The sequence below is a fragment of the Ambystoma mexicanum genome, chromosome 9 (genome assembly GCF_040938575.1).
Source record: "Ambystoma mexicanum isolate Mex_15411 chromosome 9, UKY_AmexF1_1, whole genome shotgun sequence".
In the NCBI taxonomy this organism is placed as follows: domain Eukaryota; kingdom Metazoa; phylum Chordata; class Amphibia; order Caudata; family Ambystomatidae; genus Ambystoma; species Ambystoma mexicanum.
Window position 1 is genome coordinate 337,043,325 of NC_090931.1, and position 25,759 is coordinate 337,069,083.

At 47.1% G+C, this 25,759-nt stretch overlaps 1 protein-coding gene across 3 annotated transcripts in view; it reads left to right on the top strand.

Annotated features, from left to right (window-relative positions):
* The window catches only part of LOC138488041 (ester hydrolase C11orf54 homolog), a 258,137-nt gene that overhangs the window by 192,394 nt on the left and 39,984 nt on the right, over nucleotides 1–25,759 (top strand). For 2 of the 3 annotated variants that reach the window (XM_069614760.1, XM_069614761.1), the window contains one exon: nucleotides 2,021–7,855. The exons of the other annotated variant lie outside the window; for it this stretch is intronic. In XM_069614760.1, the coding sequence (XP_069470861.1) occupies nucleotides 2,021–2,179 (159 nt within the window). In that variant the 3' untranslated portion in view covers nucleotides 2,180–7,855. Of the gene's footprint in view, nucleotides 1–2,020; nucleotides 7,856–25,759 lie in introns of those variants that run through there. 3 annotated transcript variants of the gene reach the window in all.

Genomic DNA, 25,759 nt, shown 5'->3' on the forward strand with positions numbered 1-25,759 from the left:
TCAGCAGAATGAGCATTCCTGTCTTGTGACTGTTGGAAAGTTCATGCCGCAGTCTTCTACCATGTTAAGAGCGAAAATGCAGAATGAGCAGAGAACTGAACCATCTAGCCAAGATGGCGGACAAAACAAAATGGCAATGTGAAAAGCAGCGGCCTTTGCAGGCTTATGCATGCCCAAATAAGGACTCCCCGGGTCACAAAGATCGGGAGGAAGGCCAACGGACAAAATGGCAAAAGGAGGTGACAAATGACCTTTTGGCATGGCCACCATAGGCACTAGCCACAGTGATGAGCCAACCGCGGTAAGCGCGGTATGGCTCAGTAAACGTTAATAAAAATACATTAAAAAGCTTCTGCTGCCACCAGTCTACTCCTAGGCACATTTTCCAGTTACCAAAAAATCCTTAATGGATGTCTAGGGCCCAAAAACACAAGGACCCCATTGCACAGTACTGTAATGTACTTTGCGCAATGAAATACAGTTGCCGAAAGTGGCAACTAAGTCATAAGACTAAGAGAAACAAAGATTCTGAGGACTGACTGTGTCTGAAGGACATGTCAGTTTCTCCATAACGATGAGCTAAAGCCCAGTGGAGTGCAGCTGAAGGCTGTGCTGGCAAAAGTCAGGACAGTTTAGGGGGTCCACAAATATAGAGGTAAAATAGCAGTAAGTGAAATTTTACCTAACAAGTACCATATTGCTAGCATGCTTTACTTTTTCAGTAGGGCTGAGATATTTTTTATCCTAGTCAGTTTCTTGTAGGAGTACCTTAGGTCCAAAGTTGGATCTTGAGCCCCATGTGGTAGATGTAGGATATTTAGTTGGTGAGCAGTGCTTAGCATATAGCGGAGCATTCATCCTCTAGTAGCTACCATGGCATGAGGGCTAGAAGATTGTCATAGAATATGAAATTCCCCCCACCTCCCCCCTGCATTCTCCACATGCACACAGCACACCATGTGTTACTCGACAAGAATCATTGGCCAGTGCATTTTTTAAGGCTTCGTTAAAGGCAAAAGAAAGAAATGGTATAGAAACAGTTTGAGAAGTATGTGGAGTAGACACTCCAAACATCCATTGTCCTCTGCTTGGAAGAGATACATAGAGGCAGGTTTAAAGCCAGTAGAGGTGATTAAAAGAAGAAAGCGTATCTTTTCTAGGGAGATTATATGTATTGTACTAAATAGAAAACAAAGGACTATCATATTCGGTGATATTTGCTTTGTATGTTCAAATGCTTTCTGGTCGTTTATGGTTTCTGGCTAGAACAGTCAACCCCAGTATGGCAGTTCACAATGTGTGCACCTTCTACTGAATATCATTTGCTTATTGAGTGTTAAAGAAGCAGTTGGTTTCTGAACTCTGGAGTCCCGACTCACTGCTTCTACTAGTTGAAGACGCTGTCCAACTTCTTTCAATTCCAATGTACGTGGAGAGTAACTGCTTCTCTAGTTCTGTTTTTCATTTATCATGGAGATGAACAAAAGTGTTCAGATATGTTGGGCTTAAAATGCAAAATTCCAAGCAGATTATTGTGGACAAATTATTTGAACCTGAACTACTAAGCAGTCACACAAACTGTACAACGTCTACTTCAGTACCAATGCAACTTCCTAGATGAAATTCAGTGTAGACATGCTTGTGTAGTTTGCACTAGAGTTAATTACTAGAACGAGCTGTCCATTTACAGTTTTGCAACCAAGGAATGACAACAAAATGCTTTTCCCAGAGGCATATTGTGCCAAGTTGATGGTGAGGGGCCTGAACCTTTCATCCTGACCACAAAACCAGTTCCTTTACTGAGGAAGCAACCCCCTGTCCATTCCAAACCCTACAAATCGGATACTGGAATACTGGATCGCACTACAGCTAGGTACCATTTCTCCCGGAAGGTACCTTATATTACCTAAATTGACCCGGGGCTTTCTCTTTGTTTAAGTTCTGATGTAATATTTTCTCATGTTGCGAGTTCTGCCTCCACTATTTATATCTTTTACAGCATGGTTTCCTTTCTTTCTAGGGGCTTGATCTGCGGCTGGAGCACACACATTGCTTTAGCCACCACGGTGACGGAGGACATTACCACGATGACACCACCCCAAACACTGTACAGTACCTGGGATACTTTCATCCTGCTGAGCTCCTATTCCGTATTGATAGGCCAAGGACTTCCGTTTAGAGGGGTCAAACCCCTTTCATGTATGGCAAAAGACAGTATTAGTTGAAGGATTTGTTACACTGAATGTACCATAATAGTGTGTCCTTTCAATTGTAAATTTATAACGTGTTTTGAATCCCTCTTCGAATGATAGAGCTATTAAGAATCATGGTCCATCATGTTTTCTAGCCAGAGCAGCTATAGAACACAATTTAAATAGTTAAGGGTTTCTTCACGTCAATTATAGGTTCTCACTGTCATTTAATTCAAAAGCCACGCTGGGATTGGTGATGAAAAATGAGATACCCCTCATTTGTCTGAATCTTATCCACAATATCCACGATTGACAAATTATTATAAACCTATACTAGAAATGATGTGCTGTTGGGATGAAGAAAACTAATTGCTTTAGACATATGACAAAATATGAGATTGCATCACACCTAAAACCTCACTGTAAAAGTTATATTATGAAAATATGATGGAATACAAACCTATTTACATGTATCTTATTAATTAATAGAGTACATCATGCAAATTAAATGATTGTATCCTCTGGAATAATTTTCTGAAGCATGGGAAACCTACTTGGTTGTCAGTAAGTTACCATATCAAAGCTGGTCCAAACAAACATGTTCAGAAAAGCATTGAACATCAGCCAAATAGGGATCAGTTCACTAAATCGGTTCAAGCAATCTACCAAAAATATATGTTTTTTAGATCTGCAGCATATCTGCCTATTTACCAGTTTGGCAGTTGCAGAAAACATTTGGAATTTCCAAAAACCAGAGGTTTTTACCACTCTGCCAAATTACAAGCTTCGTAACCCAAAGCTTTGAAACCGCCTGCTTTTGTGTAGATGGAATCGCCTGAACACAAAAACATTACCACATTTCCCCAGAGGACTTCAATGGGACTTCAAAATTGGGAATACCTGATTTCACTTCCTGTTACTGGATGCTTACTGCCAAACTCGTAATGTTGCCCATAGCGGGTGTGTTTCTGTCACTGCTGGCCCCAAGACAGAACATTTCAGTATTTGATAAAAAGCTAGTAATTTCCAAGGCTTCTGAGTTGTTTTGGAGGCATTGTTCTAGCTCTTTTTCAACATCGATAGGCATGAGTTAGGATGCTGAGATCGTCCCGCCCCTCAAACTAAAAAGCAAAAGGTTTTAAAAAGCTATCATGAAGAGAGAGTCCTTTCAGCAGAGCAAACCTCTTCTGAAGATGCAAACATATGAGGCCAACCAAAGAACTCTGGATCATGCCATTTAATGTCTTTAATCCCCCTCCGACCAGCTGTTCGACTGAGCAAATGTCCTGTTGCAGGACTGACTATTCTCACATAACTGGACCATACTCTTATTGGGCGGTTAAATCCATTATGCTCCATAGCACTTTGAAAGGATGTTATCAATATTTCTTAAGTACCGTTTTTTTTGTAGTCTTTACCAGTTGGTCCTTTTCAGTGGGAAGAGGAAAGGTAAAGTGTAGCACATTGTGGTGGGAAAAGCTCAATGAACCGAGCCAGCACCGATGTTTCCATACTTGCTTCACCCTGCTTTATTCATCAGCAGTAAGAAGCCCAACATATGGATAGGAAGAACTGTTTATCATTGTGCGGCTGTTCTACTGTATCATTTGTCCATAAGTTTGGTCATGAATTTCTCAGTGTCTTGGGTGTTTTTATTAATTAGAATCCATGGATAGGTTTTGGAAGCGGCAAAGGCTATTAAATAATTGATTATTCAATATGGAAGTTAGGTTAGGAGTATGTGAGAGTTGTTATGGAGAAAATTGGAGATTTATTAATGCAAATGTTATTTTGATTTTCTGAACTTACGAGTCTGTAATTGTTACATCCCCTAAATTGTGAGCTATTAAATGAAACATTCATAAATGTAAAAATAAATGGTATAAAAATCTTAAAACACATAGAGACTCATAATGCGTTTGCAGGTAATATGGCAGTAATTCCATCTCGGCGGAATTACTGTTACCAATGCGGTGTCCAGCGGAATTACAGCCATATTACAACCTGACGGGAATGCGCACACATCATTGGCAGTAGAGGTAATTCTGTCAGCGGAAATACAACCTAAATGAGTGTCAGAAGGTAATTCCGCACCAGAATTGGCAGAATTACTATTACCGCTGATGCATTCAGCAGTAATTCTGCTGGCAGAACCACCGCCGGTGGTAAATAGCATCATCACTGGAACGGGAAGCACGGCAGCGGCCATGTTAAAAAATCAAATCTACTCCGAAACCCCCATTTCCAGGTGCTACCTAAGCCCAGAAGGAAGACAAAACATGGCACAGGACAAAGGGAAGGTGGCAGATATGATAAAAAGATAATCAGTGAAGCAGAGCTGCAGGTCCTCACCGATGAGGTAGTGGGCCAGGCTGAAGAGTTTTAAGGTGCTAGGCACAGAAAAACATCTGTCCAGAGGAATGCTGCCATGTTTGCCAGCATCCACAATAAGATCACGGCAGTGGCACAGTCCCGCAGGACAGCGAGGACTGCCGTAAATAGTGGAATGACCTCAAGGCCAGGGTCCGCAGCCTCCTGTCAAAACACTGACTGGCGACATCTGCCACAGGAGGCGGCACTGTGGACCCCCTAGTTCAGACCTCCTCGGAGTAGAAGGCAAGCAACATCCTCCACATGGAGGGGATCTAGGGTGTCGGGAGTGCCGAGGTTGGAGCCAGCAGCTAAGGCAAAGCTGGTGAGTATAATGTCCCACCCTCCCATGACAGTGCACAGGCCAAATGACCATCCCATGCATGTGTCCCTCAGCATAAATGGGCCCAATGGACAGTGGAATGTGCAACCACATGCCAATGCACCCAAAGGCAATGCCACCAAACGCTTATGCAAGGGAAGTTGGGCGACTGTACATACCCATGCATCGTAGTATAACTTTTCATGTGAGCCCATGCAACAATGAGCAGCACCCATGTGTGCTGGAAAAGGCCAAGTGCCAAACTGAACCCACTGCACAACCACATGCACAGAACACATAACCAGCCCAACAGGCAAAGAGCCCATGCCAATGGAGTGTACACCCTCAGAAGACACTTCCCCCTGCCTTACATTAACCATATGCATTGGTCTGCAATCGAACATGCCCATCAGACCACGTGTGTACGATGACCTTCTGCCATGTAGCATGATCGACTTTCAAGCCTATGTACAAGTATGTATGATGACTCATTGTCAACCCAACAGGTTCACATTCGACTCAGGAGGGGGCCCATCTACCTCCCATGGCATGGCCACCAGTGTAATGACAACACCCCCTCCCCTGCACCGCCCAGAAATGGAAAAAGCAGGAGAAAGGTGAGGAGCGAGGCACCAGAGCCCAGCAGCGCCATGCCAGCTGCACTGAGTGGAGACACATCCACACCAGTGAGCCACGTGCCCCAACCAACATCCTAGCCCATGCCACTGCCAGAACTGCACCTGATGACTGCAATGCTCACGCAGTTGCAGGTGCTGCACCCCCTGCAGCTGCAACTGCCACTCAACAGCCAGCCCCTTTGTTTGTGTCAGGGGAGCTAGATGCTGCCACCGGCGCACAGCAATCTGCACCCACACTTGCCCATCTGGCCCATGACACTTCCTCGTCACTTGAGAAAGACTAGCAGGCCACATGTCCAGTGTGACCTGGAATCCGATGGTGACACTGATGTAAGTGGAGGTCCCTGGGGTTTCAGGTCCTACTGCTTCTGCCCCACCCCTCCCCATAGACCACAACCCATTGCACAGCATTCTCTCGATGCAATATGAAGGAGGCTGGACAAAATGGAGCATCGACGGGTCAACATGGAGACACTTGCAGATGCCCAAGTGCAGAATCTGCAAGCAATCTGTGACTCTGTTCGGGGCGTCTCACAGAGGATTGCGAGGTCCTTGGACCTGCAACGTCTACAATAGTCAGTGGCAACTGCTGCTGTGACTGTCATGGGACAAAGGGTGAGAGAGCTGACAGGCGGTATATCCACATTTGCTGAGCCAAAGCAAGCCAGCATGCTCCTTACCCTCCAGCACATCCGAGGGCCAGAGTCTGGTCTGTCTACCTCGTGATCCCCAAAGGAAGATCTGCAGCTGGCACCCGCTGGGCCCACTCCATGCGAAATGTGGACTGCCCACTGCCAAAAATGCCTGGGCAGGGCAAGAGGTCAAGGAAATGATTGGCACACTTCATTGGACTTTTTATACCTGGTAAGTGGGTGTGTATGGGTGTTGGGGTGGGGCTGGGGGCATAGGGGAGGTGGGTGGTGTGATGATTCATGGGATCTTCACACTTCTCTCCAAGAGGGAGCCCTTTCCTGTGAGGCCAGGGAGGTGAGACCGCTATGCAACATTTCCCCTCGAGGTGGCGGAAAACAGGTCCTCACGGGGTGACACTCCCCTCTTGGGGATAGGGACTCCCCTTCCGACCAGGAACACCCTATAACCTCTCCAGAGGAGATAACCAGAACATCAAAGAACCAAAACCTTCCCTCTAAACGAATCACTATTTGCTACTGCAATATCATCAATAGTCAACCTTCAACTACTACTCACACTGTGAAGAAGATTAAGAGAACCATGAACAGTAATCAGTGGTTGGCAGCCAACCACACTGAGACAAAGGAGATCAAATGAGGCATAACTAATATGCCCTGGAAAGAAACAAGGGACTCTGTGCCTATTCTGGGAAGGGCCTAACGCTTTCCCATAAAAAACAACTAAAGGACCAATGAAAGATGTTCTCATCTTCAGAGCCTGAGAAGTTTGAACCCGGGTGGAGAAAGCAGTAAGACGACGTGAAGCGGTGTAGTGTAATGAGCAAAAGCATGTGTAGGTGCATAAACCCATTAAGCTAACCATATTGTATATTAGCCCTATAGCCTGATGCATTAGGAAGTAGGACTGATAGCTTTTTTCAAAGAGTGTACTGAATGCTGACAGTCATTTACTTTTAAAATGGCTTAGCATTGCTTTAGTAGTACTTAAACACTTAGCACATAGTGAGCTATATTCAACACAGAGAACATAAGCCCTCATTAAGTTTCTTGCAGAGGGTTAATCTCAATACTTGTATTCAGCTTCCATTTGCTCAAGAGGCTTCACTGTAAGTAGACACTGGGTGGCGTGGGAAAACAACATTGGGGGCATGCTGGCCCAAGTAGGTGCTGATAAGACTGCATTCCTAAGAAGCGCTTTCCCAACCATTGAGGGATGGATGAGAGCAGGTTAGGGCAGTGCAGAATTTGATCTTTCCATCAAAAACATGTTTTGTACAGCACAAAGGTTCTAGAAACCTGCGTCACTCTGATTGACAGACCTACCTCATAAAAATGTGTACACACATTAATCGGGAGAGGGACTCGTCCTATGGGCTTTTGCTGTGTGCACGCGCAAAGCGCCTGTAACTAACAGGGCAGAGGTTCCTAGACAGCCATATTCCACCTTTGTGCTGGCTCCAGAGAGGGGGAAAGGCCAGTCCCACAGAGAAATGATGCACGGTGTGAGGGTGGCTTGGGACCCAGATGTGACAGTGTCATTGTCCACAATTACCCAGGAATGTTAAACCCGGTGTCCTCAAAGTACTTGTGATTCATAACTTGTATTCTGTCTCTTTTTACTAAAATTACTGCTCATTAATATAGTTTGCTTATTTTTCAAATAAATGCAAGTGTATCACATTTTTGGTTGAGTTTCTTCCAGAATGAGTTCACGGTGTGTTGCATAAAGTTTGAACCTGAGAGAGAGGGGAGGGCGGGCTGTATTTGGGCTGGTCCCAGAAGTGAGCTCCCACCCTTCAATTCTGTTGTCGGACAGGCTCTCAGAACCTGCAGAAGAAGGAAGCACAGAGGAGCCTGGAGCTTGACTTGGATGCTGGAAGAAGACCTGGAGGCAGTGGCGTGTCCAGAGAGGGTGGACTGTGTTGTCCTCTAACAACACCGAGATCTTGGCAGGACAGGCTCCACTGAGCTTTAAGCTGAAGGAGGAAGGAACAGAAACCCACGCAGGTTGTGTTAGTCTGACAAACCTGGCCCAGCGAGAACCAGTGACACCAGCCTGGTACAAGAAAGGTAACCTAAGCGTCGGAAAACCCAGGCGGGGAAAGTGGCAGAAAGCTAATGAAGAGTACCAGGGCACCAATCATATTCGTCCCATTGTAAGTGAAGGTTAGCAAGCTAGTGAAGATATTTGCTTAAAGCTAGAAGAAAGTTGGAAAGAAAGAAAGGAGTGGAAAGGGGACAATCGCCCCTGTATACCTTAACAGGCCAGGGGAGGACTCCAGGCATACCAGAAACTGGGAAACAACATAAAGACATTGTTAGACTTAGAGAAAAGGACAACCCACAGTCTCTGGCTATTGAAACGAAGGAACTGTACCCACACTAGAAACGGGGAAGCCACGGAGGGACAATAGCCATCCCAAGAGACTGGTTGAGTATAGAAGCCTGTCCAGGAGAAGGGAGTTATTCCCCTGAACCTTTTATTCTTTTGAGCTTTTTTGAATAGTGGTAGAGACAGAGCAGGGTAGTTTGAGACAGAGGTCAGACTATTACTTTGGCCAATTTCACTGACGATGAGCACCCTTTTTAGATGTTTGTTAGGCATGGCCTACACCATGCTATTAGAGATAGATAGGCTTTCTTACTTTAAATAAATCTACTTGTGAAAATGCCACCAGTTACTATGTCTACTTCTGATGACCTACCACAGTGGGCATGTGTTAGGAGGTGGTTACATTTACTTCATTGAGTTTACAATCACATCAATTCAGCTGCTGCCATGTAACCTAGTTACCAAGGAACCTTTGTTGTTATGATTAAGCAAAGGTTCCACATTCTAGCAGCAGAGAGAGAGAGGATTGAGAGCAGGAGGACAGCCACAGCTGGGGGCCTTTCCCTTGGATGAACTAAAGAAATAAAGCCTCTCTATAAAGACAAGCATCAGCGTGAAGCGTGGTCATTTACATATTAACATTGGCGACGAGGATTGGGCCAAGGAGAAAAGGCCCCCAGCAGCAGCAACACTGCAGCAATATTGATTACAGTTTGGATGCAAATGGACGGAGTGTTACACTAGATGTGTTGTGTAATAGCAGGCGAGAAACACGGCCATCCTCCTGGAGCGGAGTAAACCAGCAAAGCGCATTTTGGAGCGGAGCACCAAGAAAGAAGTCAGTGCCTGGCAGTGGAGAGAACCATAAAAGCATACTGGAGCTGAGCACGAATATTGAGGAGGTTGGATGACCTGTGGATCACAAATTGGATCACCTGTGGATTACGGAGGAGGCTGACCTGTGGATCACAAATTGCAACTACCACAGAAAGCGCTGACAATATCAGCACAGGTTCCACCTGAAATCACACCTTATAAAATTTAAGTACAAGTAAGTGACAGTGTGGCTGTGTAAGGATTCCTACCTGGGGGTGACATTAATTAATTCACAACATGGCAAACGTCCCAGCCCCAATTTTCTTCCTGCCTACACCAGGTGAGCCCAGAGTGCGTTGGATAGACTGGAAAGAGGGTTTTCAAAAATATGCACTGGCAGCATTTGGACCCAATTTCTCCAATGAGCGCAAAGAGGCGCTCCTATTTCACTGTTTAGGTGCCGCAGGACAGGAAGTGGTCAAAAAACTACCAGAACCTCCAGACATTCCTGATGGGGGTCCATATGAGAAAACATTAGCAAAATTAGACAAACACTACTGTGTTGAAGAAAATATAATTCTTGAAAGGTACAAATTTGCCACGAGAACTCAAAAAACTGGAGAGAGTATTGAGGAATTTGTAACTGCTCTTAGAGGTTTAGCCATCAAATGTAGATTTGACCATTGTCGAGATGAGCATGTCAGGGACCAACTCATGATTAAGTGTTCTAATGATAACATCAGGAAGGAGTTATGGAAGGAAAGAAATCCTTCTCTTGATAGAGCAATTGAGATAGCGAAAATGATAGAACACACAGACAAATGTATACAAATGCTTCAAGTGGATAATACATCTCAAGATAAGCCCAAAACTGATGACAATGAAGCTGCCATACATAAGGTTTCGAGAGTGATGCAGAGAGGTGCGGCAACTGCGCGTCGCACTTGGCAAATGGGTAGGAGACCTGAGGGTCGCCAAGGTCCCTTTACCAGAGCATGGGGACAAGGATCATCTACCAGAGGGTCGCCCAGTGAGAATGTTACATTCAGGGGTGGCAGGGACTCTGGTTATCCTAGAGGTGCATCAATTAGGAGGTGTTTCAGATGTGGGAGGCTATATCACAAAGCATCTGACAAAGAATGTTATGCATCAAACATTATATGTAATGAATGTGGGGTCAGAGGACATATGGCTAGATGCTGTAGGAATTTTTATACCGCCCCAAGTCAAATACATGAAGTCAATGCAGATCAAGAATTTATATCAATTGATGATGCTGGTAGAGAAGTTATATTTTCAGTCAATGCCATTGATGGGAAGGTCAAGAAAAAGAAACCATATGCAACTGTGTTAGTTGGAGGGGTGCCAGTATCAATGCTCATGGACAGTGGAGCAGATTATACTTTGATAAGTGTGCAAGTGTGGAAGGAGAAATTTGGATGTTGTACATTGTGGGAGAATGTAGTCAGAGCAAATGCTTATGGAGATGTGCCCATAGAAATTTTAGGGTGCTTTGAAGCTGAGCTCCAATTCAAAGACAGGAAGGCGTTAGGGACTATCCATGTAGCCAACAGAGGTGGAGAGCTGTTGTCCTGGAGCGATCAGGCAGAGCTCAAGGTAAGACTTGAAGCAAGCCACCCAGAACAGGTTTTGACTGTTGAAGGTGGAAAATCCGGTGGAAAATCGGTCTCGAGCATTGTTATGGAAGGGGCCAGAGGGCATATGAGTGGCACTAAGTTAGGGTGCTTGAAGGGATTTGTGCACAAAATTCGTTTGAAAAGGGATGCCATTCCCAAAGTTGCCAAATTACGGACCATTCCCTTGGCCCTGAGAAAAGATGTAGAGAGTGAATTGAATAAAATGGAAAGTGAAGGGGTGATAGAGAGAATTGATTCCTCAGAGTGGGTTAGTCCTATTGTAATAGTGAGAAAGAGCAGTGGATCTCTGCGGATATGCATAGACCTTAGACACCTGAATAAAAATGTAGTGGCTGACAAATTTCCTTTACCCAGAATAGATGATTTATTGGCAGGGGTGTCTGATTCCAAAGTATTTTCTCTTATTGACCTCAAATCTGCATATCACCAAGTAGAATTACACCCTGATTCGAGAGATCTCACAGCTTTCATTACCCCTATTGGCCTTTTCAGATGTATAAGAATGCCATTTGGATTGATTTCAGCAGCTAGTGTATTTCAGAACGTCATGTACAGATTACTGGGAGGAGAGAGAGGTGTCATGTGTTACCAGGATGATGTGCTAGTATGTGGGAAAAATGAAGCAGAACATGATAAAAGGTTAGAGAGAGTGTTGAACATATTCAAAGAGGCTGGCCTTACAGTATCGTTAGAGAAATGCATATTCAAAACTGACAAAGTTGAATATCTAGGTCATGAAATTACAGGTGAAGGGATCAAACCCAAAGAAAAGGCCATAGAAGCTATTCGCAAGATGGAAGCACCAAAATCCAAAGCAGATATACTATCTTTTCTAGGTCTGGTTGAATTTTATGGCAAGTTTGTTAGAGGGTTGGCAAATTTGTCAAGGAACATGAGGATGTTGACTCGTAAAGGTGTTACGTTCAAGTGGAATGAATCTTGTGAGGAAGAGTTTGGTAAGATTAAAGATGCTATAGTCAATGCACCCATCTTGAAAACGTTTGAAGAAAGTAGACATTCATTACTATTTGTGGATGCAAGTGACTATGGTATTGGGGCAGTCCTAATGCAGGAAGATCAGGAGGGCTTACACACCATAGCATTTGCCTCTAGATCTCTCAAAGGACCTGAGAACAGATATTCAGTGGTAGAAAAGGAAGCATTGGCTTGTGTCTGGGGAGTGGAAAAGTTCAAAAGATATTTGTGGGGCAGAGAATTCACAGTATGTACAGACCATAAACCCCTAATAGGAATATTTACCAAAGGTGGTCTGGAGGGAGTCTCCAGACGCATCATGAAGTGGGTGACATCCCTACAAGGCCTGCAATATGATATGCTTCACATTAGTGGTGAAACCAACGTAGTTGCTGATGCCTTATCCAGATCAGTAGTGAGAGAAACAGTGTCTGAGGAGTCTCCTCTGACTCGTGAGAAAGGTGTTGAAATATTTCAGGTTCATGAGTCAGTAAAGAAAGAGGAGTGGGACAATGCATGTTCAGAGGATGAATTGTACCAGAGAGTTTTAACATTGGTGACGCAGAACAGAATAAGAAACTATATTGGTGATTTAGGCGGGTTTGCCAAAGTTAAGGAAGAACTCTGGATTGATAAAGGATACTTACATAGAGGACATCAGATGGTTGTACCTATTAAAATGAGAAAATTAATAATTGAGCTAGCTCATGTTGGGCATTTGGGACTGCCTAGAACCAAAGGCTTGGTTAGAGCAGAATTTTGGTGGCCTAATCTTGACAAAGACACTGAAGAAGTGGTCAACAATTGTTGTGATTGCATTGAAGGTAATAAGGGTCTCAGGATTCAAAAAGTACCCATGACTGTTAGAAAGCCATCCACAGTTCCATGGGATGAGGTTGCTTTAGACTTACTAGGGCCTTTCAATATCAAGGGTGGGAGAGACACCTATGTACTGGTTGTCATAGATTTATTATCCAAGTGGCCCGAAATATTTACACTAAGAGACATATCCAGCAGTAGCATCATTAAATGTTTGGAGCAATTATTTTGGAGAGAGGGATTCCCCAGAAAGTGTTTATCAGATAATGGGACCCAATTGGTTTCCAAGGAATTTAGAGAGTTCTTGAGTAACCATGGAATAGAACAAGTAACCACTTCATTATATCATCCCCAGACCAATGGGTGTGTAGAACGCTTCAACCGCACTCTCATGGATGCAATTAGAATTGCGGTAGCAACAGGAGGTGACTGGATCAGGACCATAATGGAGAGAACATTCCAATATAGACTAGCACCACACAGTGTTACGGGTGTATCCCCATTTGAACTATTAAGAGGGAGGAAACCTAACTCACACATGTGTCCAGGCTGGATGGGAAGGTCAAAATTCGTAGGAATAGATCTGGAGGGAGTGAGAGAGAAGATATTTGAATCTGGGGTCAGATCCAAGGAGCAATATGACAGGAAGAATGCTTGTAGAGAATTCAGTCTTGAGGAAGGTGATTGGATCAAGATCAAACTTCCCACCAAGGTGCGCAAAGGTGCATCCATATTTTCACAGCCCAAACAAGTTGTTAAAGATTTGGGATCTTCGGTGCTTGTTAAAGGGGGTGGGGTCTGGAACAAGGAGAGGATAGCAATTTGCAAAAAGGTAAACAACAACTTGTAACTGCACTGCAAGGTATTTAAAGCAATTTAATTATTTCTTCATATAGCGGTGTATCAGATACTATGTAAATAATGAACTACTTATGTTCAATGAAATCTATTATCTAGTTTAGGCAAATACTTATATTTTGGTAAAAGGAAGGGAGGTGTTAGGAGGTGGTTACATTTACTTCATTGAGTTTACAATCACATCAATTCAGCTGCTGCCATGTAACCTAGTTACCAAGGAACCTTTGTTGTTATGATTAAGCAAAGGTTCCACATTCTAGCAGCAGAGAGAGAGAGGATTGAGAGCAGGAGGACAGCCACAGCTGGGGGCCTTTCCCTTGGATGAACTAAAGAAATAAAGCCTCTCTATAAAGACAAGCATCAGCGTGAAGCGTGGTCATTTACATATTAACAGCATGGGTGTTTGGGAGGAGGTGGGTATGGGTGTTGAGGGAGGTGGGGCGGTGTGGGTTTTAGGGATGGATGTTTTGACACTGCACAAATACTTTCTTGTTCACTTGAAGCAGTGCTAGGACAATTTTTGTAGTGTCAATGTCATACATTCAAGATGTGATTATGTTAATGTTAAAGGATATTTGTACCGCGCACTATCACCACTGTAGTCGTCCCCTGGCGCTCTGGCGGCTCTGAAAAGGGAAGGGGGTGAGTTAGTAGGAGTACGCCGGAAAAGTGCAAGAAAGCAGTGATGTGCTGTTGGCAGCCTCAACCCAGTTAACACAGTTCACTGGGATTGGGGTGTTTTCTGGTCGGTAGACGTTGTGTGCTGTTGTGCGAGTCTATGTGCAGTTTGTGCGGTTTGCTGTGGTATAGGGTTGTGGTTGTGTTTGTTTAGAGTTTGAGAGGTCTATGCAGAGGGGTGAAATCGTTAGTGGGTTGGTTATTGGCATCGCTGTTTAGAAGTGATGTGTTCGATTTCCATGTTCTTACTAGATGTAGTGCGTGAATATTTCTGTATTTCTATCTTGATTGGTACTGTCTAATATTCATAATCCTTTCTATATGTGACGCCCGCCAGATTTAACCATTGTATCCAAATGTGGCACTGGTCCACCTTCAAAATCCTGTCTATGTGTGAGGCAAGCTAGTGTTCACAGTTCTATCGGAATTGGGTTTTATAGTATTCCCAATGCACTCTAGATGAGGTACTGGCTAACAATCATTATTCTGTCTAGATGTGGCACTGGCCGACATTCACAATCCTATCTAGTCGTGATGCAGGGTACTGTTCAAAGTCTCATCTAAGTGTGGCACTTGCCAACATTCACTATTCCATCTGAGTGTGGCATTTGCTATCCTTGATAATCCTATCTATGTGTGACTCAGGCCAATGTTCACTATTCCATCTAAGTGTGGCACATGCTAGCATTCACCGTTCTATCCAAGTGTGGCATATGCTATCATTCACAATTCCATCTAAGTGTGGGATATGCTAACATTCACAGTTGTAGCCCAGTGCAGCACATGCTGACATTCACGATCCTATCTAGGTGCGACGCAGGCTAATGTTCATGATTACATCTAGGTGTCGTACATGCTAGCATTCACAATTCCATCTAAGTGTGGGGCATGCAAACCTTCACATTTCCATCTAGATGTGACGCAGGCTAATGTTCACGATTACATCTTAGTGTAGGATATGCTCGCATTTACAATTCCATCTAAGTGTGGCATATGCTAACATTCCATCTACAATTTACAATTCCATCTAAGTGTGACATATGCTAACATTCACAGTTCTGTCCAAGTGTGGCACATGCTGACATGCACAATCCTATCTAGGTGCGACGCAGGCTAATGTTCACAATCTTATCTAGATGCAGCGTAGGCTAATGGTCACGATTACCTCTAAGTGTGGCACATGCTAACATTCAATATCCTATCTAGATGCGACGCGGGCTAGTGGTCACGATTACCTCTAAGTGCGGCACCTACCATTCACTATTCCATCTAAGTGTGGCATATGCTGGCATTTACAATTCCATCTAAGTGTGTTAATATGCTAACATTCACAGTTCTATCCAAGTGTGGCACATGCTGTCATTCACAATCCTGTCTAGATGCAACGCAGGCTAATGTTCACGATTCCATCTAAGTGTGACATATGCTAACATTCCATCTACAATTTACAATTCCATCTAAGTATGGCATATGCTAACATTCACAATCCTATCTAGGTGCGACCCAGGCTAATGTTCACAATCCTATCTAGATGCGACGCAAGCTGATGTTCACAATATTATCTATGTGCTACGTGGGCTAATGGTCACAATTCCATCTAGGTGTGGCACATGCTATCATTCACTATTCCATCTAAGTGTGGGGCATGCCAGCCTTCACATTTCCATCAAGATGCGACGCAGGCTAATGTTCACAGTTCTGTCTAAGTGTGGCACATGCTAATGTTCACGATTACATCTAGGTGTGGCACATGTTAACATTCACAGTTCAGAGGTAGGATAATGTAGAGTGGCAGTTTTTGTTTTGGAGTAGAGTAATTGCTCTACTCCCCACCTATGCCACGTGATCCCACATGTGGAGAGGGCAGGAGTCCCCACATCCATCGAGGAAGAGGCCCCTGCAAAAAAGAAGCTGTGACCTAAGCGCTGCATCCGAGCGGCTACCTACACCCCTGCGCTGGGCAATACCAGCTGAGGCTGAATCCTGCCCTGCCTGGGCACCACATTGCTACCCCCGACCCCCATGGGCCCTGCATTCGCTATTAAACCGCACGAGCCGACATCGAGCATTTCCAAAATGTCAGGCGCAATGCAGGATCATAACGAGGCTGAGACGCCTCTGCATTGCTAAGCAACGTGTGTTTGTGTGCCCGTTTTAATCACAAACATCCGCCGGCAGGCGGAAGAGCCGGCGGCCATCCGAAGGCCAATTGTCCCTGTTTGCCCCTGTTCGCACATGGACGCGCATACCGATATCTCCGACGACACATCTGCTTCCGCAATTGCTACTCGGTGTCTTGACACCTCCTCGTAGCCAGAAAACTCCGGACCCAACACATCATATGAAGTGTGCACATATCGCCATCATGATCTCCTTGTAAGTAATTGTCTGCCACTTTGCACCACTAACTTATAGATTCACGATGCTATTCCCAGTTTGTACCGTCTTCTAGCCCGCCAGGCCCACATTCAACCAGACTCTGTTAATATTACAGCCCACTGCCTTAATTGACCCATCCTAACTGAATGAGCATGGTACTGCCCTCTATACCGTACCGTCTTCTTTGCTCCTTGTGAAATAGCCTGTTTGTCTTTCAGCCAATTGTAGGCCACTGGTGTCAACCTGCAACTGCCTGCTGCTACACCCCAGCAGCCCTAGTACTCTAGCTGATACTCTATGTATCCATTAGTCACCTGCGACCATCTGGACCTACTACCATCATTCACATAGCCCATATGTGCCCCTCTATTGATTGCTCGTTTTAGCCCATATATGCCTGCCATTGATTGCTGCATTATAGCCTATATGTGCCTACCATTGATTGTTGCATTATAGCCCATATGTGCCTGCCAATGATTGCTGCATCTTAGCCCATACATCAACCCAGTCTGCTGCATTAAGACTAAGCATTTAGGGTACTCCCCACTATACATACTCTTCAGCGTGGCCCAAGGACAAGCATATACCCCTCTAATAGTGATACACCATGAGCAGTATAACTCTGTGCCTTTGGTATATCACCTACTTGCTGCTCCTAACCTGCCCAACCTCCTGTACTAGCCTCCACCTCACTACTAAGACTCTCCAATATAACCCCAACTTTATAACCACCTCCTTCTGCTCCACCATGGAGCAAGCAAACCCCTCCAATGGATCTAGGACTGGATCTTACAGTGAACCCCCAAGCATACCTTGTAGCCCCCCCACCAGAAACTCCAGACTCAGAGCAAGACTCACAAGACTACATGAGCCATTGACCAGATACTCTCTGTCACCAATAAAAGAACTATAACTCATCAAGCCAGCACTGCCAACTGTACAAGTAGGTCATCGCCAACCTTAACTATCAAAACCAAAGAAACCAAAATCTCCACTGTAGCCCCTCCGCTCAAAGGCGGACTAATAAATACTAGATCCCTAATGGCGTATGCCACTGACACCTGCAAACTTATACTGTCTAATAAGTTAGACTTCCTCGCCATCACTGAGACCTGGCTGCATGAGGCAGCAGGACTCTAACTATCCCTAGCAATCCCAGATGGCTACACCATTTTGAGACAAGATAGAAATAATAAATGCAAGGTGGTGGCATTGCCATTATTGCCAAAATCAGTCTAAACATGAGAACTATCCCCACTCCAGACTTAAAAGCCTGCGAAGCGTGCGCTCTCAAACTCCCATTGCACAACTCCCAGACATTGACCATTTACCTCATCTATAGGCCCCCCGGCCCAGTGGGCTCGTTTGAAGAAGACATCAATTGTCTATTATCCACCAACCTCAAAACCTCAACACAACTACTCATTCTAGGAGACTTTAATCTAGGTTATAATGACCCATCAGACAAACATGCCGTCAATGTGTCCAATACCCTCACGGAACTAGGACTAACCCAAAAAATTGTGGAACCTACCCATAATAGAGGGAGAACCCTCGATTGGTTAGCAGACTATTACTGTTCTGCCACCATTACCTCCATCTCCCCTCAACTATGGACAGACCATTACTTGATAACCTATGACTTATCCACCACTAGGCCACTCCTTCCTGGAGCCAATATGGCACCCTCATGCCATACCAGGAACAAAAAAAGTATCACTAAGGACAAAGTAATTCCTGCCATTCTACCCATCCTAAACCAACTGATGAACATTAGACCCAGAGATGCTCGTCGAAGAATATAACAAAATTATACGAACCACACTTGACAACATCGCCCCTCTAAAAATCAGACCAAGCAAACCCAAAGCCCACCTGAATAAATGGTTCACCCCTGAACTGAAAGATCTCCGTCAACTTAAAAAAAGCTGCGAATCCACTTGAAGACTCACTCCTTAAGAAGACCACAAAAACAAACTTATAGAAATCTTCTCTCAATACAAGAAGGAAATCATCCTGGCGAAATGTAACTCATATAATAAACGCATCTCTTCAGCTAACTCAAGCATGAGGGAGCTGTTTGTTATTTTAAAGGAACTAGAGTCACCTACTCCCATCCCAGATTTATGCACAAAAGACAAAGCCTGGTGCACAGAGATACAACATGCTCTGGCCAACAAAGTTACCATGCTCCAAAAAAAAATAGCAGCTAAGAAAGCAGCTCTCAAGCAGCCGCACATATCTAACACCAACCCACCCTCTATGGAGAAAAACACTACTACCCAATTTAGATTTGCAAAAACCTCTTGCCAAGAGGTGGAGAAAGTCATCCTCTCTCTTAAGCCATCCAATTGCCAAGGTGACTTGTGTCCTGCACAACTCATAAAAGATGCCGTTAGAGATCTTTCACCCTTCATAGCTAAACTCGCAAATGCCTCATTCACCTCAGGCACCGTGCCGTCTAACCTGAAGCAATCATGGGTACAGCCGCTGCTAAAAAAAAAGTCCCTAGACCCCCTTAATTCCCACTAATTACCGCCCCATCACAACAGTCCCCTTCTTGTTAAAAATCCTGGACAAGATCTCATACACCCAAATACAAAAATTCCTGGAAAACCACAATCTCTTAGGAGTAAGGGAGTCTGGTTTCCGTCCACAGCATGGGACTGAGACTGCCCTCATCGATTTGAAAGCGCAAATTGATGAGCTGAGAGACAAAGGCCAAATAGCCCTCCTCTTACTCTTGGATCTCTCGGCCGCTTTCGACCTTGTAGATCACAAAGTCCTCTGCAACCATCTTAACTCCGCTGCACATTTCTCTAAGGAAGCCATAACTTGGGTTGAATCCTTCCTTAGTGAAAGGACCATGAGGGTGTTCTCCCCCTCAGATGCAGCAGACCCGATCCCCATTTCATGCGGCGTTCCCCAGGGCTCCTGTTTGTCTCCAACATTATACAACATATTTACTAAGCCCCTTTTTGATGATCTGGACCATCTTGGTATCACCTACACTAACGTTGCAGATGATACCCAGATTCTCCTCCCGCTTTCAGGGGATTATAATAATAATTTGGCCTTGATAAATAGGGTGCACCTCATCATCCAGGCATGGATGGCTACTCACAGTCTATGCCTGAATGATGACAAAACAGAGTTAATCATTCTGGGCACACACTCCTATATCAAAAAACTAGGCCAGGATTACTCTGCCTTTTAAGATCGATAGGAACACTATTAAGGTAGCCAAGGAAGTGAAGACTCTAGCTTTTCACCTAGATGCCACCCTCTCCTTCAACAAACAGGTGAACTCACTGGCCTCACCCACAGCCTACACTTGTAAGCTCATTAGAGCAGGCAAACACTTTATCTCAAATGACAATTGCATGATTTTTGCTAGAGCCCTCGCTCTATCTAGACTCGATTACTGCAATGCCTTATATATTGGGGCCAACAAACACACCATTCATAGAATACAAATCCTACAAAACAACGCCTTGAGATCAGCTTTTGTTAACCCCAGACGTTCACACATTACGACGATAAGGCGCAACAACAACTGGCTGTCGACCCAAGACAAAATCCTGCTGAAAGTTGCCTCCCTTACTCACAAAGCCTTGAACAACGTGGCTCCCCCCTATCTATCGGATAGATTTGTAGAAAGAAGATCCTCCAGACCTTCAAGAATCTCCAATGCCAACACACTTATCCCTAGATTCAAACTGACTAAGGCCGGAGGTGCCAGCTTCCCTGTCCAGGCCCCACACTTTACGTGAAGAGAAATCCTATCTTAAATTCAGATCTAACTACATCAACCACCTGAAGCAATCGACCAACTAGCCAGTATCTCCTCTCCCCCTCACCCTGTTGTTATAACACCTGTAAACTGTATAAAATTCTGTATATAACTTAATGTATTATTGCTATAGCCTGTATACATTTTTAGCATTATGTTTAACTTGTAACTATGTAACCTACGCCTCGCATATCCTTCACTGCTGCGCCCTCTTACACTCGGGTCTGGTGCACACTATAAATTAATAAAACAGACAAACAAAACTTACTTAGTTGGTTGGTGCTGCTTGACGGCTGGCCACTGGCTTCCACTGGCCTTTCCTGCGGACACCGGCAGACGCTTTCTGGAGCTGCCTCTGTTGGAGCTGCCTTTTGCCTTGAAGCCCTTAGCTGCGGAGCCGCACTGAAGAGGGGGCGTTAAGACCAGAAGGCTAGCCAATCACAGGTGGAGGGAGGGTTGGGAGGCAGGCGGAGGGGAGGGGAAGAGGAAGGGAACGAGTCGGGAAGCGAGGCAGCACGCGGGGCCTGGGGGCACATGGGGACACAGCCAATGATTTTAGAAGGCTCAGGGTGCTCAAGGGGTCTTATCTGCTCACCTGGGAATGCCGGGAAAGTAAAGGCGTGATCCCATGGTGCAGAGGCCCAAACATCTATGCACAATACATGCATCCAATCACGGGTGGAGGGAGGGTTGGGAGGCAGGCGGAGGGGAGGAGAAGAGGAAGGGAACGAGTTGGGAAGCGAGGCAGCACGCAGGGCCTGGGGGCACATGGGGACACAGTAAATGGTTTTAGAAGGCTCGGGGGCTTAGAGGGTCTTACATGCTCATCTGGGAACGCCAGGAAAGTAAAGGCATGATACCACGGTGCAGAGGCCCAAACATCTATGCACAATACGTGCAACCAATCCCGGGTGGAGGGAGGGTCAGGAGGTGGGTGGAGGGGAAGCGGAAGGGAACGAGTCGGGAAGTGAGGCAGCATGGAGGGAGGGTTGGGAGGTGGGTGGAGTGGAGGGGAAGAGGAAGTGAACGAGGCAGCACGCGGGGCCTGGGGGCACATAGGGACACGGCCAATGATTTTAGAAGGCTTCGGGGGCTCAGGGGGTCTTACCTGCTCACCTGGGAACACCAGGAAAGTAAAGGCGTGATCCCACGGTGCAGCGGCCCAAACATCTATGCACAATACGTGCAACCAATCCTGGGTGGAGGGAGGGTTGGGAGGCGGGTGGAGGGGAAGAGGAAGGGAACGAGTCGGGAAGTGAGGCAGGATGCGGGGCCTGCGGGCACATAGGGACACATCCAGTGATTTTAGAAGGCTCAGGGGACTCAGGGGGTCTTACCTGCTCACCTGGAAACGCCAGGAAAGTAAAGGCGTGATCCCACAGTGCAGCAGCCCAAACATTTATGCACAATACATGCAACCAAGCGGCCCAAACATCTATGCACAATACATGCAACCAATCACGGGCGGAGGGAGGGTTGGGAGGCGGGCTGAGGGGAGGGGAAGAGGAAGGGAATGAGTCGGGAAGCGAGGCAGCACGCGGGGCCTGGGGGCACATGGGGACATGGCCAATGATTTTTAAAGGCTTGGGGTGCTCAGGGGCTCTTACCTGCTCGCCTGGGAACGCCGGGAAAGTAAAGGCGTGATCCCACGGTGCAGCGGCCCAAACATCTATACACAATACTTGCAACCAATCACGGGTTGAGGGAGGGTTGGGAGACGGGCGGAGGGGCGGGGAAGAGGAAGGGAATGAGGCAGCACGCAGGGCCTGGATGCACATAGGTACACGGCCAATGATTTTAAACGGCTCAGGGGGTCTTACCTGCTCACCTGGGAACGCCGGAAATGTAAAGGCGTGATCCCACGGTGCAGCAACCCAAACATCTATGCACAGTACATGCATCCAATCACAGGTGCATTGAGGGTTGGGAGGCAGGCGGAGGAGGAAGGGAAGAGGAAGGGAACGAGGCAGCACGTGGGGCCTGTGGGCACATAGGGACACGGCCAATGATTTTAAGGGGTCTTACCTGCTCACCTGGGAACACCAGCAAATTAAAGGCGTGATCCCATGGTGCAGCAGCCCAAACATCTGTGCACAATACGTGGAACCAATCAATGGTGGAGGGAGGGTTGGGAGGCGGGCGAAGGGGAGGGGAAGAGGAAGGGAATGAGTCGGGAAGTGAGGCAGCACGTGGGGCATGGGGGCACATAGGGACACGGCCAATGATTTTAAGGGGTCTTACCTGCTCACCTGGGAACACCAGCAAATTAAAGGCGTGATCCCATGGTGCAGCAGCCCAAACATCTATGCACAACACGTGCAACCAATCACGGGTTGAGGGAGAGTGGGGAGGCAGGCGGAGGGGAGGGGAAGAGGAAGGGAACGAGGCAGGACGTGGGGCCTGAGGGCACATAGGGACACGGCCAATGATTTTAAAAGGCTCGGGTTGCTCAGGGGGTCTTACCTGCTCACCTGGGAATGCCCGGAAAGTAAAGGCGTGATCCCACAGTGCAGCAACCCAAACATCTTTGCACAATACGTGCATCCAATCACGGGTGGAGGGAGGGTTGTGAGGCGGGCAGAGGGGAGGGGAAAAGGAAGGGAACGAGGCAGCACGCAGGACCTGGGGGCACATAGGGACACGGCCAAAGATTTTAAGAACGCTGGGAATGTAAAGGCGTGATCCCACAGTGCCGCGGCCCAAACATCTATGCACAATACTTGCGACCAATCACGGGTGGAGGGAGGGTTGGGAGGCGGGCGGAGTGGAGGGAAAGAGGAAGGGAATGAGGCAGCACGCAGGGCCTGGGGGCACATAGGTACACGGCCAATGATTTTAAAAGGCTCAGGGGGTCTTACCTGCTCACCTGGGAACGCCAGGAATGTAAAGACTTGATCTCACGGTGCAGCAACCCAAACATCTATGCACAATACGTGCATCCAATCACAGGTGGAGGGAGGGTTGGGAGGCGGGCGGAGGGGGAAGGGAAGAGGAAGGGAACGAGGCAGCACGTGGGGCCTGGGGGCACATAGGGACACGGCCAATGATTTTAGAAGGCTTGGGGGGCTCTGGGGGTCTTACCTGCTCACCTGGGAACACCAGGAAAGTAATGGCATGATCCGACAGTGCAGCAGCCCAAACATTTATGCACAATACATGCAACCAGTCACGGGCGGAGGGAGGGTTGGGAGGCGGACGGAGGGGAGGGGAAGAGGAAGGGAACAAGGCAGCATGCAGGACCTGGGGGCACATAGGTACACGGCCAATGATTTTAAAAGGCTCAGGGGGTCTTACCTGCTCACCTGGGAACGCCAGGAATGTAAAGACTTGATCCCACGGTGCAGCAACCCAAACATCTATGCACAATACGTGCATCCAATCACGGTGCAGGGAGGGTTGGGAGTTGGACGGAGGGGAGGGGAAGAGGAAGAGAACGAGGCAGCACGCAGGACCTGGGGGCACATAGGGACACAGCCAATGATTTTAAGAATGCCGGGAAAGTAAAGGCGTGATCCCATGGTGCAGCGGCCCAAACATCTATGCACAATACTTGCAACCAATCACGGGTGGAGGGAGGGTTGGGAGGCGGGCAGATGGGAAGAGGAAGGGAATGAGGCAGCACGCAGGGCCTGGGGCCACATAGGTACACGGACAATGATTTTAAAAGGCTCAGGGGGGCTTACCTGCTCACATGGGAACACCGGGAAAGTAAAGGCGTGATCCCACGGTGCTGTGGCCCAAACATCTCTGCACAATACGTGCAACCAATCACGGGTGGAGGGAGGGTTGGGAGGTGGGCGGAGGGGAAGGCAGGGGAGGGGGAAGAGGAAGGGAACGAGGCAGCACGCAGGGCCTGGGGGCACCTAGGGACATGTCCAATGATTTTAGAAGGCTTGGGAGGCTTAAGGGGTCTTACCTGCTCACCTGGGAACGCCAGGAAATGAAAGGCGTAATCACATTGTGCAGCGGCCCAAACATCTATGGACAATTTGTGCAACCAATCACGGGTGGAGGGAGGGTTGGGAGGCGGGCGAAGGGGAGGGGAAGAGGAAGGGAATGAGTCGGGAAGTGAGGCAGCACGTGGGGCCTGGTGAAACATAGGGACACGGCCAATGATTTTAGAAGGCTCGGGGGGCTAAGTAAAGGCGTGATCCCACAGTGCAGTTGCCCAAACATCTATGCACAATACGTGCAACCAATCACGGGTGGAGGGAGGGTTGGGAGGTGGGCGGAGGGGAGGCGAGGGGAAGAAGAAGGGAATGAGTCGGGAAGTGATGCAGCACGCGGGGCCTGGGGAAACATAGGGACACGGCCAATGATTTTAGAAGGCTCGGGGGGCTAAGTAAAGGTGTGATCCCACAGTGCAGCATCCCAAACATCTATGCAGAATACATGCAACCAATCACAGGTGGAGGGAAGGTTGGGAGGTGGGCGGAGGGGAGGGGAAGAGGAAGGGAACGAGTTGGGAAGCGAGGCTGCACCCAGAGCCTGGGGGCACATGGGGACACAGCAAATGGTTTTAGAAGGCTCAGGGGGTCTTACCTGCTCACCTGGGAACGCCGGGAAAGTAAAGGCGTGAGCCCACAGTGCAGCGGCCCAAACATCTATGCACAATACTTGCAACCAATCACGGGTGGAGGGACTGTTGGGAGGCGGGCGGAGGGGGGGGGAAGAGGAAGAGAACGAGGCAGCACGCGTGGCCTCGGTGCACATAGGTACACGCCCAATGATTTTAGAGGGCTTTGGGGTCAGGGGGTCTTACCTGCTCACCTGGGAACGCCAGGAAAGTAAAGGCGTGATCCCACGGTGCAGCGGCCCAAACATCTATGCACAATACGTGCAACCAATTACGGGTCGAGGGAGGGTTGGGAGGCGGGCTGAGGGGGAAGGGAAGAGGAAGGGCACGAGTCGGGAAGCGAGGCAGCATGCGGGTCCTGGGGGCACATGGGGACACGGCCAATGATTTTAGAAGGCTCGGGGGGCTCAGGGGGTCTTACCTGCTCACCTGGGAGCGCTGGGAAAGTAAAGGTGTTATCCCATGGTGCAGCGGCCCAAACATCTATGCACAATACGTGTGACCAATCATGGGTGGAGAGAGGGTTGGGTGGCGGGCGGAGGGAGGGGACGAGGAAGGGACGAGGCAGCACGCAGAGCCTGGGGGCACATAGGAAGATGGCCAATGATTTTAAAAGGCTCGGGGGGGATCAGGGGGTCTTACCTGCTCACCTGGGAATGCCAAGAAAGTAAAGGCGTGATCCCACGGTGCAGCGGCCCAA